The following is an 18,426-nucleotide window of genomic DNA, read 5'->3' on the forward strand; positions in this document are numbered from 1 at the left end:
CTTAACAAGTTTTTTAGAAACATAAACTTGTTAAGTTTTTTGCTCACATTAAATTATAAACAAGTTGAATAACATTGATTTACTTCTTACCAATTTGCAACTAAATATATTTTGGTTCTCAGTAAGAGTAAGCCAATAAGTAAACAGTAATAATTGTTAAGCAATTGCTATTTCAAATAAAATAATAGCAATTGGGAAAGGTTGCCACGTTATCAAAAACACACACTCGCACACACTAATACCAAAGGAAACTTTAGAGAGACCATTTAATTTAGCCCTACATATAAGCATGTTTAGATAATGTCAAATACCTGTGAAGGGAACTTAGAAATGTATTTATTTCGCTATTTGATTTCAGGATTTTGTGGAAAAAAAATAAAAAATTCTCCCTCATTTAGTTTTGCTAATTTAGACAAATAGTTTCATATTACTTGAAGTTAGACAAATATATAAAGTAATACATAAAGTAAAACACATGCACTTTTTATCAATTCATAACCACATCCTGATGCCATCAATTCATGTCCACACTTTGCTTTCCCTTCCTACTTTATTTTGTACCCATGTACTTACTTTTTGTGTATCAGTTTTACATGGTAAGTATTTTGAAAACAGAGATCTACAATGCAGAGACCCCATATTATATGGAGAGCCATTTCAGCCCAAATTAAAAAAATAAATATATAGGGAAAATAAATTAGAAAAATAAATAAATATATGGGTATAGCTGGGTATATGAGTAATTGGCATCTTTATTCCCATTTATATTTATTCATTTATACAATTATTTATTCCCAGATTATTTTTGCCTTTGCTTTTTTCATTTCCCTATTTTTCTTTTTCATTTATCCTTTTCCATTTTCCTTTTTTCATGTATCAGTTTTTCTCCAGAACTGGGAAAAAAGGTAAATAAATATATGCTCCACACGAAAAATAAAGTCATGAATCATAACACTATTTTCTAATGAAGTTGCTGAGCTTCAGCTCCCTGATAAGCCGGTGGTAGGTCACCATTTTTCTTGAAGCAAAGTATGGTGTGATGCTAACTAACCAATTGGAGAAGTTGTTAGTTAGTTAGTTAGTTAGTTAGTTAGTTAGTTAGTTAGTTAGTTAGTTAAATTGATGATGCTGCCCCTCCTCATTAGCATATATTTATTTACCTTTTTTCCCAATTCTGGGGAAAAACTAAATGAAAAAAGGAACATTTAAAAAGAATAAATGAAAAAGAATTAATGAAAATGGAAAATTTCAAAAGGATAAATGGAAAATTGGAAAGGGACACATGGAAAAAGGATAAATGAAAAAAAGGGATAAATTGATAAATGAAAAAGGGATACATGAAAAATAGTTAAATAAAAAATTGATAAATTAATAAATGAAAAGGGGATAAATTGATCAATGAAAGACATAAATGAAAAATAGATAAATGAAAAGGGATAAATGATAAAGAGATCAATGAAAAATAGATAAATGGAAAAGCAATAAATGAAAAATAGAGAAATGAAAATGGGAAAATGAAAACAGATAAATGAAAATAAAAAGATGGAAAAGGATAAATGAAAGAGAAAAATAGGGAAATTAAAAAAGCCCAGGCAGAAATAATCTGGGAATAAATAAATGTATAAATTAATAAATATAAATGGGAATAAAGATGCCAATTACTCATTTATTTATTTATTTTACCCATTTATTTATCAATGTTTCTCATTTATTGATTTATTTTCCCTATATATTTATTTATTTAATTTAGGATGAAATGGCTCTCCATAATATCATGCCTATTAAAGTAATGCTGCTTTAAAACTGTAATGGGCACGCAATGAGCAACAAGTCTGTAAGGTAGCTGGTTGCAGGCTGGCTACAGGAGCAGCTAGCCCAGCTAGCCTACCACGTAATATCAGTTTGCTGTATTTACATTGCTCTGTAAAGAGCAGAACAGCAACATGGACTAAAACTTAATAAAGCACAGGTTCTCTATTTTTCCTAAATTGTTTATCAAATTAAGATAATAAATAACTGTTACGCAAAACATAATTATAACTGTGATAATCAGTATGCCATTATTTTTGCAGTTTTCTAGCGATCTTTAAGCATGTTGGTTAGTTGTTGTAAATGAAAGCAATTAGATCAAATTATACAATTTGATTTTCACATTTTCAGTCTGAGACCCCACTTCACATAATACAGAAGCTAAGGAGGATATTAGTACCGAAACAAAGGTACAGAAATCTGGAATAATCTTTGACAAAACAGCTGACGCAGCAATTATAGCAAATAATTGTTTTTTGTATTGACAGCAGAATTAAAAATTCTTTGAGGAATCATACCCAGAAAGGAAAAGAGTCTCCAAGCATTCTGTAAATCATTGTGAATGTTCTTCATGCTGCAGCTCAGATCATTGAATGCACCATAGCTTTACATGACCGTATTTTGAACAAGACAATCAACAGCACAACCAGCTGGTTTGGAAGGGAAAGACAACTACTTCACCTCCTGATCGGATCAAGATGCAAATAATTCTGAACAGGATTGCTGGTTGTCTATTTGAAATATTCACAACTCTTAAAATTGTATTTTTGTGTATTATGTGTGATATCAACAGATTCATGGAGCTGGTGGCTATGACTCCGACTTCAGTGATGATGATGGAGAGGGAGACTCCTCGGAGAATGCGAGAGAGAGGTAAAATGAAACCCTGAAGAGTTGAGTTGTGTGCTCATTGTGCTCAGTGAAGCATAGAAATGGTTTCTCTATTCAAATTTCAGAGGTTAACCATGCATCTGTTATATTCCTATAGTGTTCTGAACAGATACATGTTTTATTTACCATCTTTCTGTTTATCCGCCTTACATTCGGTGTTCATGTTTCACAGGAAACGTGAGGCGGAAATCTTACAGAAGCCATTCGAAAAAGGTCAGCACTCCAAGGTGGCTCACCGTAGTTTACACTCCTGTGAAGTGGACAGGTACTGTACTGCTGCTGGGGAGCAATAAAACTTCTTCTGATGTGTGTTAGATTTTTTTATTTCCAAAAATTTTTTCTCAAGTTCCTGCATTTCATAGAATGAAAATCCAGGTATAGAGTAGAGTTTTACAGATTTTTGCCTTTTCATGATGAATGAGGTAATAAACATGAGCGAAATTCAATTTTATACTTCCATATAGAGATATATTCCTTGTAGAAGTCCCCATTCCCATCTTATTGACTTGAAAAAATCCCCCCAAAACCCCAGAAAAATTACAAATATAATCTTTGAATTTGGTGCTCATCTTTCAAGCCAGGTCTGTGGAAAATGATCCATGTAATACTGCATTTAAAGAGTCATTATTATAATTTATTCTTCTGAAAGTACAGCCTTTCCCGTTAATCCACCATGCCATAGAAATGTTGCTCAGAGTAAATTTATTTTAATCTTGAAATCTCTGTTTTTTAGAGAGGAAGCCAGAAACAGAAGAGCCCATCTGATTTCAATGAATGCTGTATCCTTTTCTGAATTACATGGCCTTGAACCTTTTTCACATTATACCTTAGAACATCTACAAACTTCAGGGGATTTTGGTTGATTTTTCAGTGGTAGAACAACAGAAAGTAACTAAGAATGAACTGATAATGAATGTGTTTTTGAGCATGTGTTTTTCTTATTTAACTGATAACAGAGGTCTCAAAGGAGATGGTTTTCTTCTCCTTTCCACCGAAATTCCTCTGAACTGGGTTGGATTTAGAGACATATGTATCAATTAAACAGAAATGGGAGGAACTGAAAGAAACTCCCTACATGGGAGAAAACTGGGTGGAAGGCACTATGTTTGTGACTGAAAATATATAAAAAGAGAACTGTTTGTTTTACTTCTTCTTCCTTCTTTCTTCCTTTTCTTGTCTCACAAGCTGATTAGCGTATGAGAGAAGAAAATGTTTTATTTAGAAAATCTGTCTTTAGATTTTCTGAGTAAATTATATCTAAAGACAGATGCACATTTCTCTGATTGATTCAGTGTATATCCCTTTATCAAAACGGAAAAGAATTTTCCTAAACAATACTTTACTTTTGAGTAACTATCTGAAAAGATTAATCATGAATTTGTACTTAGCCTCGATGTATGTCACTATCAGCTTTGCACGTCTTGAAGTTTCAAAAGTTTTGCCCGTTTTTCTTAGCAAAATTGCTAAAGCTCAGTCAGGTTGGATGGAGAGCTTTTGTGATCATCAGTTTTCAAGTCTTGCCACAGTCCATCAACAGGGAATGGCCATGAAGGTCACACTGCAGTGCATTCTGAGTACCTGGCAATGGAAACGCAGAGAATATTGGCACAGATAAAATAGAGAAAGAGCATTCAAGAGACACAGAGGGACAGGAAATGGTGAGAATTTGTGAAAAGGACAGCTTTTTTCATGACAGGGTTTAGAAAGAGCTTTAAACTTCCCAATGTTTTTGCACGTGACATATCTGCTGTGTTCCTTTGTCTTCATGATGTTTGTTCACCAATGTTCTCTCTTAAACATTTGTGGCTTTCAAAGTCTAGCTGTATTTATAATAAAATTGCATTAAACACATCCATTTATGAATTAGGTGGCTTCTGAAGAAAACTGGTTGCTCTGAATTTTAATTAGAGCTTACACAGGGCTTAATAGAGATATATTTTTTCACTTTTAATATAATTTGGAAGGGAAGAGCTAATATTTTCCTTCTTTTGCTTGTAAAATGTGACTTATTTCATGTATTTGACTACATTAAAAGCCATGAAAGGAAGTTTGAAAATTGACAGTTTTTGCCAAGAAATGTCTGAACAATTGATCCTAAATAAACACTTCCAGTTTGAGCGGCACAAGAAGTTTGTCGGTGACTACATTTTGTATTACGGTGGACAGATGGCCGACTTCAGACGCTCTGTGTGAGTATTCTGCCTTTCTCCTCGAAAATCTGTTGTCTGCTGACCCTCATTGCTGAATTTGTTTTCTGTATAACGCCATTGGAGATAGAGATGCGTTGTCATGATCCAGCTAAATACTTTGTTACAGTCGGTGACGGAGATCATTTCTCCCCAGTTATCGGCACTTAAAATCTTCCTCATTTGGCCTGCTGTTTATTTCAGAGCTAAAGACAAGACCGATCTGGACGTGCTGCGTGAAAATCACCGCTTCCTCTGGAGGGATGAGGATGAGGATGACATGACATGGTGATTCATCAACGTCAGCTGCTCATATTTGAAACTTTATTGCTTCAGACGCTCACCTCACATTTGAAAAATGCATTCAGGGTCTCAAATGTCTTCACTTGCATGTGTATGAGATGAGCCTGTTTATCAGCCTGTTTATCACTTTTAGTCAACTTCTGACTTCTTTTAAAGGGAAAAAGAAATTGCCAAGAAGTATTACGACAAGCTGTTTAAGGAGTACTGCATTGCGGATCTCAGCAGGTACAAGGAGAACAAGGTGAGCTAAATACATTTTTATGATAGTTGGTCCCTCTTTAAAATTTTCTGAATAAAAAAACTCTCCATACACTAGATGTCTCACTTCTGTGAGACATGGCAGAGTAATCAATTGTTTGACTCTGCCCTAGTTTCTTGAAGGATTCCATTAGATAATTGTCCCAGTAGTGATATAAAGTGTGAAGGTTAATATTTGCTTACTGACACTAATCTCCATCATAACTGGCCCACTGTTGAAAGAGGTTGGTGGCATGATGGGATTTTTGGGACTGTGTGGTGTCTATTTAAAAAACTGACGGTTCAGTTTGTATAACATGTCACTTTGTTAATAATAGATATACTATTGCCCTGCTTAAAGATTTTTTTTCCAGATTTTTGCTTTGTTTCAAGCAGTGATAACCTGAGTAAAACATTTTTAAAATATACTTTTATTTATTAAGTAGGGAAAAAAGCTATCCGAATCAACCTGCCAATGTGTAAAATGTCAAATTGTTGTCAAAATAAATTAACTGCGATTAGTCAGATTTTCTAGAGAGCTGCGTTTGATTCCATTAAAAACACCCAGTCCTGATTACTTCCAGAGTTGTAAAATCAACAAATTAATTGATTAGGGTCCATCTGAGAACATGAAGTAGACAATCATATGTGATAGACCAGACAGTGTGGTCTATCACACAGGATGTGATAGTCTGGTCCAGAGAAATTCCAGAAGAGATGAAAAACAACATCAATGATGTTGGTGTGTCTGAAAAACGGTTAGAAGAATAACATGAATAACGCTGATAACTTTTTATCTCCGTCCAACAGTTCGGATTTCGCTGGCGAACAGAAAATGAAGTTGTTTCTGGAAAAGGTATGTGTCACTCTCTAATTACCCTACTGTAAAGTTGCTGTGTTTTTTCTTAAGCTTTTCTCCCCCCTTATGGATAGCTAAGCCCATAATCCTTGTCTTTATTAGCAGAAAATCCCTGATGTAAACACAGTCTTCTTCACTTTTAGTTGCCCTTTTGCAAGCTGCACATTTCAAGTCAGTAGGATAGTTCTGGAACTTGGCTTTCACTCATATAGTAAAATTAAATGTTTTATTCTTAATATTTTAACATATTCTACATTTACCATTTTGAGAAAGGGTTCACTTTATTTAATACTAACTGGTTTTAAATATGCTAAACAGTAACATTTAGTACTTTTTTGACCATAATACATGACAGGAAGTTTACAAATGTATCCACTAGATGGGGACAGAGATAAAGACTCTTTGCTCATTACTTAATACAATAATATTTCTTAAGAAGTTTCCCTTCTCTAGAGACTTAGACTAGAGACTTTATTTAGTTTTACACTTACATGAATATACTATAGAATATTCATTGTTTTTCTCTGTTTTGTTTCTTTTACTCTTTCCTTACCTCACCTTCAGAGGATGCTCGAATCCCCTTGATATTTTGACTCATTCAAAACACTTTACTGCTCTGTTTATGCCTCTCATCTTCATCCTCCCTCTGTTCTGTTGAGACAGTTTTGGAAGAGCTTTGATGATTGCTCTCTATTATTTGTTGAGGATTAGTGCCACACCTCCTCTCCTCCGTGTGGCAGTGACTGATATTTATAGATTTTACCGGGAAGGACAGTATCTGCAGCTTAGTGAGGGTACACCTGCTTCGACAGCTCATTGATGTGCTTGGAGACATATTCATTTCATATTTTAATAATATCTCTGCCAAGACGGGAGGTACGTTCTCTGTATTTGCCAGCATGTTTATGCAGAAACTGCCTTGTACTGTGGAGCATTTTCAAATAAAGAAGGGAGTTTACTTTAGTGGGGATCCAATGCAATATATTTCCAGCAGCTAAAAAAGGACACCGACTTTATCTTAGGGGTTTCTAGTTCTCTTATGTTTACACCCCCGCAGCACCACAAACATAAAGTGTGTCTGAGAAGGCTGACTAAGCCAATATATTGTTCCAGATTAAGACTGTGTAATCCTGGTCTCTGACAGTTCATCCCCTGTTGCAGCACTCTACAGGAAGCGGGATTAGATGGGTCAGATGCGCTTCACTTCAAGTGTCACCCTTTGATTTGTGTGCTAATAATTCCCGGTGGGTCAAACTGAACCGCTGCTGGAAACACGGCACTCTCGCCTGTGAAATCAATACCAAACTTGACTCTGTAGAGCAGATATAGAATTCCCGTTTAGTTTTGTTATATCCAATTATTTACATGATGTTTAAATAAGTAATAGTAAGTAATAAGTAATCGAATTGGTGCAAAAACTAATCAGCAAGAAGATGTGTTTGTTTTTCAGCAATTCTACGTGGACTACGTGTTGTTAGTCCCAGCTCACGTGTAATAGAAGTGACATAACCAAACTAGATCTCTGTTTACAGATAGGTTTTAAAGGGCTGAACTGTTCCCCTGTTAAACTGACCTTTCATATACTCATAAGGTCCACGCACTTTGGCTCTGCTGCAAACGTTTTTGTTCAAATAAAGGGGTTATGTTCCTGTTAGGTCATGTCCACCACACTCCATCCAATAAGGTGATTTGCCAGAACACTTAGCCTTCCTTTCATGGCTGCGGTGTGATGTAAGGTCGAGGAGTCAGACGTCCTTTCTGGCTTTCTTTATATGTCTTGTTTAAGACTGCAGAAAATTATTCAATTATGTCACACTCTATTTGAACGAGTTTGAAATTCCTCTTTCTTTTCAAGAGATGTTCTGTAAATATTTTACCATTACAGAATGACTTAACTTAGACTGTGGGGGGTTTTAGGTTGTTCCATATCAATTCAATCTGGAGAGACTCAGACGGAGATAAGAAGACAATTAGAAGAGTTTATTGACAAACAGAATTTAAAGTCTTTGGCGCTCGGGCCCCGGCTGGGGATAACGGTTATCGCAGCGTTAGCGATAGGCTTCTGATGAGCATTCCCGATGCTGTTAGGAACGTCATCCCCCCGGGCCCGGCACTGGTGGTGGAGGTTGAAGAAGGGTGCGGGCCTCAGGACCGGGCGAATGGAGGAGAAGGGGTGGTGGTGGGTTGAGCTCGGCTGGAGAGCGGAGGACGCCATGAATGAAGGTCCTTATCAGCTGGGACTTTGTCGATGATTGGTCGTGACGTGGCTTGGTCCAGCGTTGATAGGTCGACGATTGTGGGCAGGTCGCTTCAATTAACGGGTCCCGGTGGGGATACAAGAGTCTTCCAGTTTGAATTTGTGCCTAGGCTTCATTACAGTTAATTCAACTTATTTGTTTATTTCCTTGTTGTCTTGATAAGTTGTTTTGGGGGGTTATTTCGAATAGTTTTAAGGAATTGCAAAAAATGTATCTTTTGCCTCCCCCTCTCCTATTTCGAACAGAAACTTCCACTTACAAAAACATACGACCCTCGCTGGTGAGCGTGGTTTAGAAAATATAAAAAGTATATTGTCCAGTTTGAATTATGGCCTGCCTGACAGATTATATGTTAAAAAAAGCAATGTCTGAATAAATCTAAAGGTGAAACTTTGATATTATTATTTAAAGAAAAAAAGTATTTTGTTTTAATTAATTTTGGATTTATGACAAATTAAGTGCAATAAAGTACCTTGTTAACTTTCCCTATATTAAAAAAATCTAAATAAATATATTAATTAAATGCTAAGCTCTCCTGTTATGACACTATTAGAACACTAGGTGGCACTTAATAAGTGCAGTGTGTAATTTATCATTTAGTGGTGCCCCTGGTGCAATCAATTTAACAGCTTTTCTTTTAAACTACCAGGTGCAGCAAGGAATTGTGATTTAATGACCTTAGGGTTTGCCATATTTTATCTCATTAGTGCTGTATTTTCACTGTTCACTCTTCACTGTTGCTCCATATCAGGAAACCCAAACCCACTCTGTATTGTTGACTTAAAACAATCTGGCAAGCCTTCAATATTCATCACATCATTAATGGCAAATATTCTTTGCATTTCTTTGGCGTGGAGAGTTTTAAGTTATGTTCTCTACTTCAGAACGCAATGAAAACACATCTATTCATCCCCTCTGGAGTATTGGTCATGTTTTTCTTAAAGTATGTAAAGTCACACGACAAACTGTAATCTTGTTGATTTGATATTTTCATTTGTGCTTACTGGAACAACCTTTGCTTTTAACAAGTCCTTCATATCTTACTTCTTTAGTTTTTTTGCTTGGCTAAGAGCGGTGCTAAATTAAATTACCCTCAAGATTGATGAAAACGTAATGGATTTGTTTTGGCTCTCCATTTACAAAAAGTATTGGTGCTCTCATTACGTTCATTTTCACTTATCAGTGTCTGATTGCTAAATAAGTCCATGACAAAATAATTTTGTTAAACATCACTTTTCCTTCCAATAAAACATGTTGATTAAACTTTAACACATTGAATGAGGATGTTAAATATTATAGCAGAGGTGCAAGATGCTTTGTCTCCCTCTTTTAAGCTGCGAGAACAAACACTCTTTGTATTTGTTTTTATCTCAGAGGAGTCGCTGTACTGTAATAGCTACACGGCCTTTTAGAGCTATTTTACAAATATCACCATGTCCAAGGGCAGCGAGGCAACATCACTGTCTTCTCTTCTTCCTGCAAAGAAGAAATTCACAGAGGGTGCGATGTTTGTTTGCCCTCGAAATCAGCTCCTTTTTTTTTCTATACTCTAATCCTTTATTTTTTTCTTTTCAACTTTATCTGTGATTTTTGACATCAAACACCTTTCTTAGCAGTTTGCTGACACGGTAGTGTCGCCACTCTGGTGGAGATATTTGCCTGCAGCAGATAGGCCCCACTGGCATTTAGCTGACTTGTTTGTGAAAAGCTTGTGTGCAACTGACACTGGCTTTTGTGTTTTTGCTCAGATTTCCAGTTTGTCTTGAAATTCAGTTATGCTGGAGCAGATGTTCAGCTGCAGCGCTGCATTCCCGGTCCTGTTTTTCAGTTGTTTTTTTTTCCTCTGGTATAAATTACACTTCAGTGTAGCTGTCAGCAGGAGGTCAGAGGGCAGCAGTAGATGATGTTAAGCTGCTTGTACGTGGGTAACCCCAGATGAAATGGGGAATGGTCTCTGCTTGTGTAACATCTTGGAAGAAAAATGGTCTCTACATTCTTAAAGAGCAGGAATGAGACTTGACACACCTCTGTATCTTCTGGGGGAATAACATTTTTAACTGGAGCATGCCAACTTTAGCTTTTTCACATTTTGTCACGTTGCAGCCACTGACTTCAATGGATTTTATTTGGACTGACTACAAATGCTTATCACATCAGATTTGCCTTTGTGGAAAACAGGAGAAAACATGTGTCATTTCCCTTCTCCAAAATTATGTACTGCTTTGTTTTGGTCCGCCACATGAAATCACTACTTCAAAAAAAAAGGAGTTTCTGATTGCAACTTGAGAAAATGTCAAAGAATTTCAGGAATAGTGTTATTTCTGAAGGTTATTTTTACCTTTTTACTGTGGCATGTCTTGAATTTTCTTAAATTGTTCTAATACATGAGGTTGATAGAGGACATTTAGAACTTTCTCAGTAGTTTATCTCTTCTGACTTCATTTTGCCAGAAAACTCATAAAAGGGGGAGTTTTCTGGCAGTTTCCTTTAAGTTCCTGTTGAAGTAAAATGAAAGTGGCAAACCAATTTATAGGTGAAATAATCAGTTCCTCTGCTTTAAATAATGTGTTTAGCCAGGTCTTTGTTCCATGGAGTGTTTGTACTTCATAATTAGTGATACCCTGCTGGGCTCTGTGTTGCCAGACTGAATAGATCAGTTGTAATGTATCTATTAAATGTGATTTATAAATGACAGCTCCCAGCTCCCGGGCTTTAATCTCAGGGACAAACCGTCTAGTATTTTCTGTTTATCTGTGATTGTTTGCTGTCAGATCTTTATTTCTTAATGGAAAAGCGATCAGACAAAAGAAATGGATGCAATACAGGTAATCTCAGTGGTGTCTGATGCTGTTTGCTCAGCAAAACAGAGTGAATTTTTGACACTTTCAAACCATAAAGTGCACAGAGAACGCATCTGGGTCAAGTGGGTTAGCAGTTCCTTGTGTTGTTGTTGGGTTTTAGAAGCTTATGTGTGCACATCGAGGAAAATCAGCTCCTCACAGGCCAGCAGCAGGAGCTGAGAAGAGTGTCGGGTAGCGTTGTGATGACCAGCCATTTGAAGAGCAGCTCCGCATTTTAGAAAATTTGCCTACGTCTACATTTCGCAGAAAGTTTGTTGATGACATATTTACATCTATCATGTCTCGGTTAAAATCCCTGGGGTATTTCTGACTACTATAATAAACATTTCCCCCCCCCGAACATGCTCTGGATCTGTTCCGGAGTTTTTCCCAGCAGAACATCCCTGAAAAATCTCTGAAGGGAGGAACTCAGGGAGCATCCTGATCAGATGTTGGAACTAGATCAACTGAGCAGCCTCGAGAAGTCCTGTTGGCAGTTTGTCACAAGCCATGTAGAGACTCACAGCTAGCATGTGGAAGAAGGTGCACTTGTTGGATGAGACCAAAGTTAAAATTCTTTGGATAATAGGCAAATCCCTATGTCTGGAAGGATAAGGTTGCAAATTATACTGAACAAAGGATCTTGGTTGTGTCACTTGGTGGTGGCAGCATCATGCAGTGGTGGATAGTTTTCTACAGCAGAGACAGGAGGGTTGATCAGAATTGATGGGAAATGGATGAAAGAAGATTCAAAACTTGGGGTGGGAGGTTCACTTTTCCTGCAGGACAACGACCCTAAACATAGAGCCAGAGCTTCAGTGGAAGAGAGGGCGTTACAGTGAGCACTATTCACTGTTTGATATTCACAAATTCATCTATTTGAAAATGCAGCTTGGGAAACTGAAATACTAAGGCGCAATACTATTTGACATAGCATTAGCTGTCATTTGCAAGGTAGCCAATCGAGGAGATTCCCTTGGCTCTGATTGAGAACTGTACATGTTAGCTTCTGTCTTAGAGCTAAGGCAGTTTCCACTCTGGGCATTAATGCATATTAAGATACATTTGATGTTTGAACTGTTATTATAGGCAGTCATAAGTGTTTTTAGAGAGGTCGCAAGTATTTGTGGATTTTAGCTCTATATACCCCAAAAGACTTGCAGCTGCAATTTCAGTAGATAGTATTTACTGATGCTGCTTGAACGTACGCAATACATCCCATGGTTCTTTGGTTAAAGAAAACATAAAAGCCTGAATCATTTCCCTTCCTCTTTACAAATATGCTCTACTTTGTGTTGGTCCTTCACATAAATCTGTGAACAAGGTCGTAAGAAGGATCTGACTGAGATCAACTTCAGATGGATTCTGAAAATCCCAGAGTCTAGTTTCAGCTTAGATGTTTAAAGAAAAAAATTTTCCTGTCTATGTAGTGCATATTTACAAGATGCTTGCAGAGGTTCAATGTAAGACTATTCAAACTGTGTGATGTGTAAGAAATCTCCTGCTGGAACATCTCTCTGCTGATGAGGTTAATTGGCAGCAGGTCAGTAACATAATTAAAGATAAAAGGAGCATCCCACAGAGGCTTTTAGACATAAAGATGGGTAGACCTCACCTCTGTTGGAGAGTGTATGTGAGAAGGTGTTTAATCAGTTTAAAAGATAAAATAAACAAAATATACAACAAAACTTTTTAGATTTCCCAGTTTGTTTGGATGGTAAACCAGAAAAAAATCTCTATTTCTGGTCATCTGATGAGCAGAACTGAAACCCAACACTGTTTGCCTGTAATGTTCAGGGCTTTTAGCCAGCGTCAGATTAAGAGTCTGCTTAAAATCCACTGTGAGTTTGCCAAATGATCTTAATACGTAGATCTAATAAAACCAAAGCTTCTTCTGGAAGTGCCTCTGGCTGTCTTAAAAGTTATCAATGATGAAATTGAAGCAGAGCGTAAAAACTCTCCAAATGTCCACTGGGTCAAAATCCAAACGCGTTGAAAATGAAATGCTTTCCTTTTTTACCTTCTTATTTATTGCAGATAATATTTTTGTTTATCTGAACTATATAGATGCTCTTTTTTCTCAGAAAGCAAAAGTAATTAAATAAACAAATTGTTCTGTGTCAGTTGTTATCATGTAAGATACAAAAATGATTTCACATGAGTCATGAGTATCTGAGAGTGATTTTAAAAATGAATACCCACTGACTCAGGCCTCAACTCTTTGACTTTATCCAGTGACCGTTAATCATGCAGCCATCTGTCCTGCAGTAAATGTCTGTCTTGATCTCAAGCCGCTGGCTGGTGGCATAATTAGTCATTGACGTAAGAGGGAAGGAGTTTCCCCTCTTAACGGGCTTTACTTAGCCAACCTGTTGTCAGTTTCAGTTTTTTTTTTCGTAGACCCATGTGAGGCTTACCTGACCTTAAGTGTGGGAATAGTTGAGGCACGTCAACAAACCACAGTAGACGTTGTTTATCTTATCTTTCTATTATTTCAGTGGGCATTTAAAAAGAAGTTAAAGCAGAAATGCCCCTTTGTGCCATTTAAAAAGAAACCCTCAAAACACATAAAAGCGACTAAATTGGTACATTTTATTTTTCACATGAGACATTGTAGCGCCCAGGGCCTGGAGGCTGACAGAACTAAGCGAACAATTCTGGCCTTGATTATATTTTAGTTTTTGGCATTTATGCTGTAAAAGAAATTGCCTGGACACAGATTTAATATGAATTTTACTCTGCCAGAGTTGAGGTTGTGTGTACCTCGGGTGGGGGTCAAACTTGCACTGGTGTGCCCTTTGAATATATGATATTCTTTTATATTCAACACTGAGCTAATGCTGCAGGGAGTTGGAACTTATTCAACGGCAGTTTGTCGCACAAGAAATGCTTTTGTGATCTTTTCTTTAGCTATAAACATCACTGTTTATGTACATACATTAGATATTTATTAGGATTTTATATGTATAATAAAGATTTGAAGACACCACGGAAAATTCCCAGTTTATTGCAAATGTTAGAGTTAATGGGCAGGACAGCATACTAATGTCTCTAGGTGGAAGTTGTTATTGACACTAATTTGACAGTGTGATGGGATGAGTGCTTTAATTTGAATTGATGATGCAAAACCAGAAAGTTCTTTTTAAATTGCTTTAGGGAGTTATTTGTCATAAGGAAGGTTCTGGTAAAAAGTTTAACAATAAAGTTTATCTCGGGGAAAAACAGTGGCTCTGGGTAATGATGTGAGGACAAATCTTACAGAAAAAGTTGTTTGCCTGATTCATAAACTTTACTTGAACGTCATTAATTTCAGCTTCTATGCATGCAGCTCCAAGGCAACTGGAGCCCAACACACGGAGCATTAAGCACTGAAAACACCAGCACAGTCTCCATCTCAATGTGAAACTCAGTGGAAGGGGTGGAGACACTCAGATTGGTCAAAGTTAAAAAAAAACAGATATTGGACAAAATAATGATCTTTTATGCAATTTTATCCAGTGTGCAAACAAAAATAGACTCTTATTGGATTTTTGTGTCTGACATTATTAACTTTCATGATGCTTTTCCAGTCATTCTGACCACTCAAATTGAGATTCCCACTTTTAGACTCGCAAACATTTATACACCAATACACAGATCGGTTTAGAGTAGACATGTGCCAAGTATAGCGTTTGTGTTCTCTCCCCCGATGGCAAATCCTGTAATTGTTGTTACAACCTCGGACCAGAGCCAGACGTCTCTGTTTTCTTTTTTTTTGTTTGTTGTCTGTTTTTTTTTAGCTGACGTCACTGCTTCTTAATCTCACACGTGAGTCTGTCTTTTGGCTGCAGCGGCCCGAAGTGGCAGTAGCCAGCGTCACCTCAGCCGATTGTTGAAAGCATCTTGAGCTGCTGCAGGTGAGGGCGAACATCGCTTTTCCCACAGTGGATCCCTTCTTGTCCCCGAGCCAAGAGCGGAGCTCTATGACGCACTCGCTCCTTCTGGTACAATCTGGAGGAACCCCGGAGACCAGATCAGTGCACCTTAAGCTTCTCTAGGGATAATAGGCGGGCTGTGCAGTGGCTAGAGGGTGGCCTTGGGCCATGAAGAGAGATGAAATAAGGGAGCTGAGAAGGAGCTTTGTTGATAAGGTGGAAGGAGTGCAGAGATAGGTGAAGAGGGGTGAAAGAATGGTTGACACTTCTGGAGGTTTTGTGTAATCCCCACTTTTCAAATAAAACTTTTATGTCTTTCCTCTGTGAGGTTTTGCTTATTTATTTCCAATTTTTTCCCTGTTGTCCTCTGACTCAATTGATTTTTATGTCTCACTTTGTGCATATTGAAATAAAAAGTCAGCTAATAAGTAGGGGGGGGAAAAATGTGCTTGTAAACTTTTGCAAAGTGCTGTATGTACTTTGATCTTTCAGGTCAGTTCCAGTGTGGGAATAAACACTGTGGAAAAGAGGAAGGCCTGAAAAGCTGGGAGGTGAATTTTGCCTACGTGGAACACGGGGAGAAGAGGAACGCTTTGGTCAAACTCAGTGAGTTTGAAAATCTGTTTTAAATACGTAATTGGGTATGTGTTAACTCAACTCCGTGGCTGATAATGCACCTGTCTATCACCCCCAACCCATAATAACACTCTTCCAGGTGTCACACTGCAGAGAATCGCATTCAAATTACTGTAATTTGTGGATCTGCTAAGTCAGTCAAGCTGAGAATGACAGGCTCTTTTAACGAGCTGAAGTGGCAGGTCACCGCCAAACATAAAATACAAATCTAGTTTTTGCTACATATGAGTCCAATTTGTGACCGTTTAGAAAAGAAAAAGATTATGCTTCACTGAGAAGACATCAGAAAAACAGAATGATTGGAGCAAAGCAGCCAAATGGCTTTTTTGAGCAAAATATCCACAGTGACAGTAATGTTCAAAAGTTTTAAACCTCTTATATTCTTTATGCTTTCCTTCTAAGCAGCCAGACTTTGCAGTAACCTTTAAAGGTGCTTTGATCATTCCACTCCTTTGAAAGCTTTTTAAAGTTTTACCTTGGATTTTTTCTGCTTTTTGTCCTGTTTATTCTGTCAAGTCCTTGTACCCAATCATGTTAGGATATATTACAGTGGAGATGATGATGTATTCACAGAGAAGAGGTCTAGGGTCAGGGAAAGGGACGCTAACATCTGTGCAGACCTCATACATCCTGGACTCAAATTCCTCATTTGTGTGCACAGATTTAATGAGTAAAGCTGATTCTGATATTGTCCAGTGCTTGATAGCAAATGACAAAACTCAATAGGTGAGGGAGAAAAGAAGTATCAAGTTAGAACAAAAACCCTAAGATGAACAGTATCTGAAAGTTGTTTTTAAGTAAAACATACTTAACAGGAACCGGCCCTAAGAGAGGTTTGACTTCTAAGCGGATCATTATACAGATTCTTGGGGTCAAAGGTATTTATACCCCTTGGCCTTTTTTTAAATGTTGTCAAGTTATAACCACAAACTTCATTGTATTTTATTGGGACCTTATGTGATGAACCAACACAAATATTGTTGCAAACAAAATTGATGTCCGTTTTTATTCACCCACCTTAACTCTGATAATCTCGAATAGTACAAGCTGGGAACAGTTACCTGCAGAAGTCACCTAATTCATAGTATATATGTGACTTGAAGTGAAACCCCGGGCTGCACTCAATAGCAATCAATAAAGTTTTTCCCTTTGAAAGTGCCAATGCTGCCACCTTTGTCCATATGTGTCTAGAAAGATGAGAAATGGAAAAAAAACAAAAGGGAGAAACATTTTCCAGTTCTGTACAACACACAGAAAGAAAGACCGCTAAGTGGGTTAAGTCCTCCACCTTCACCTGTCACCTCCACTCACTCTGCCTGCAGCTAACACTAAGTCAGATAACATTTAGCTTTTCAGACTTGTCTTGTTTGTCTGTTGAACTTGTTATCAGCTTGTATTATTTGTTGGACATGAAGTAGTTTGTAGTTCAGGGTTTACATGTAAGTTTTATTAAAATGCTATGATGGTGCATCAGTTATAGGTTCACTTGCTAATGAGTTGACACAGGCAATTTTTTTCAGCATTAACATATGAATATGATATCAGTGGTTGTGAAAATGGTCTGAGTTTTACCTCCCTCAAAGTCATGGTCCAGTCTGGTCTTGGGTTAGGTTGTCTTTGACTACGACACTATGGTTAAATTAGGTTATAAAACAACATCCTCAAAGCATGTTCAAGCTATCATCTAAAAAAATCTGAACATTTCGAGGAATTAGAAGGACTTAATCAAAGTTCAGACCTGAACCCAGTTGAGAATCTGTGACAAGACCTAAAAATTGCAGCTAAAAGATGCCATTTTTTTAAAGAACATTGGGCAAAAACTTTAAGGCCGTAGAAGTTGAAGGCTGATGGAGGCATACTTGCAGCTGTAATTGAAGCCAAAACTGTCCTCTGAAAGAATTGATTTGTGGGGACTTAATACAAATGCACACTTCTCCGAATTTTTGGTGCAAAACATTTCGAAAACCAGTTATCGTTTTTCTTCTGCTTCACAATTATACAACACTTTGTCCTTTTCTGTCACATAAAACCTCAATAAAATACATCAAAGTTTGAGGGTGTGGTGTGACAGAACCTTGAAAATTTCTAGGGCCATGCATAAATTTACGAGGTACTGAACTGAATGCAAATTTTTTGGTCAATATAACTATAGTTTATTCCACAGGTTAAGGAGCCTTTTATGCCAGAATGATTCATGTTGACTTAAGTGGATTAATAATTGACCAAAACCAGTCCTTGAAAATGATCAGATACTTCATCAAAAATAAGACAAATAGCAGCCATGATTCAAAAAACCTTAGAAGTCCAACAGATGTTGATCAAGTACAAATCAATCCATCCATTCATCCATTCATCCATCCATCCATCCATCCATCCATCCATCCATCCATCCATCCATCCATCCATCCATCCATCCATCCATCCATCCATCCATCCCTTTATCCGTTTTCTTACACCTTTATCCCATTGGAGTCAGAAGGGGTGCTGGTGCCT

The 18,426-nt window shown here is 37.2% G+C and overlaps 1 protein-coding gene across 2 annotated transcripts in view; it reads left to right on the forward strand.

Moving 5' to 3' along the window:
* LOC102224074 (protein FRA10AC1) overlaps nucleotides 1–18,426 on the forward strand; it is a 28,130-nt gene that overhangs the window by 514 nt on the left and 9,190 nt on the right. For both annotated transcript variants that reach the window (XR_002753381.1, XM_005804385.3), the window contains exons 2-9: nucleotides 2,603–2,682; nucleotides 2,873–2,965; nucleotides 3,434–3,479; nucleotides 4,813–4,889; nucleotides 5,091–5,174; nucleotides 5,346–5,430; nucleotides 6,237–6,282; nucleotides 15,790–15,903. Coding sequence is in view for 1 of the 2 variants with exons in the window: in XM_005804385.3 (XP_005804442.1) it covers nucleotides 2,603–2,682; nucleotides 2,873–2,965; nucleotides 3,434–3,479; nucleotides 4,813–4,889; nucleotides 5,091–5,174; nucleotides 5,346–5,430; nucleotides 6,237–6,282; nucleotides 15,790–15,903 (625 nt within the window). In the remaining variant the exon portion in view is untranslated. The remainder of the gene's footprint in view (nucleotides 1–2,602; nucleotides 2,683–2,872; nucleotides 2,966–3,433; nucleotides 3,480–4,812; nucleotides 4,890–5,090; nucleotides 5,175–5,345; nucleotides 5,431–6,236; nucleotides 6,283–15,789; nucleotides 15,904–18,426) is intronic.

This window comes from Xiphophorus maculatus, chromosome 10, assembly GCF_002775205.1.
Source record: "Xiphophorus maculatus strain JP 163 A chromosome 10, X_maculatus-5.0-male, whole genome shotgun sequence".
NCBI classification, from domain to species: domain Eukaryota; kingdom Metazoa; phylum Chordata; class Actinopteri; order Cyprinodontiformes; family Poeciliidae; genus Xiphophorus; species Xiphophorus maculatus.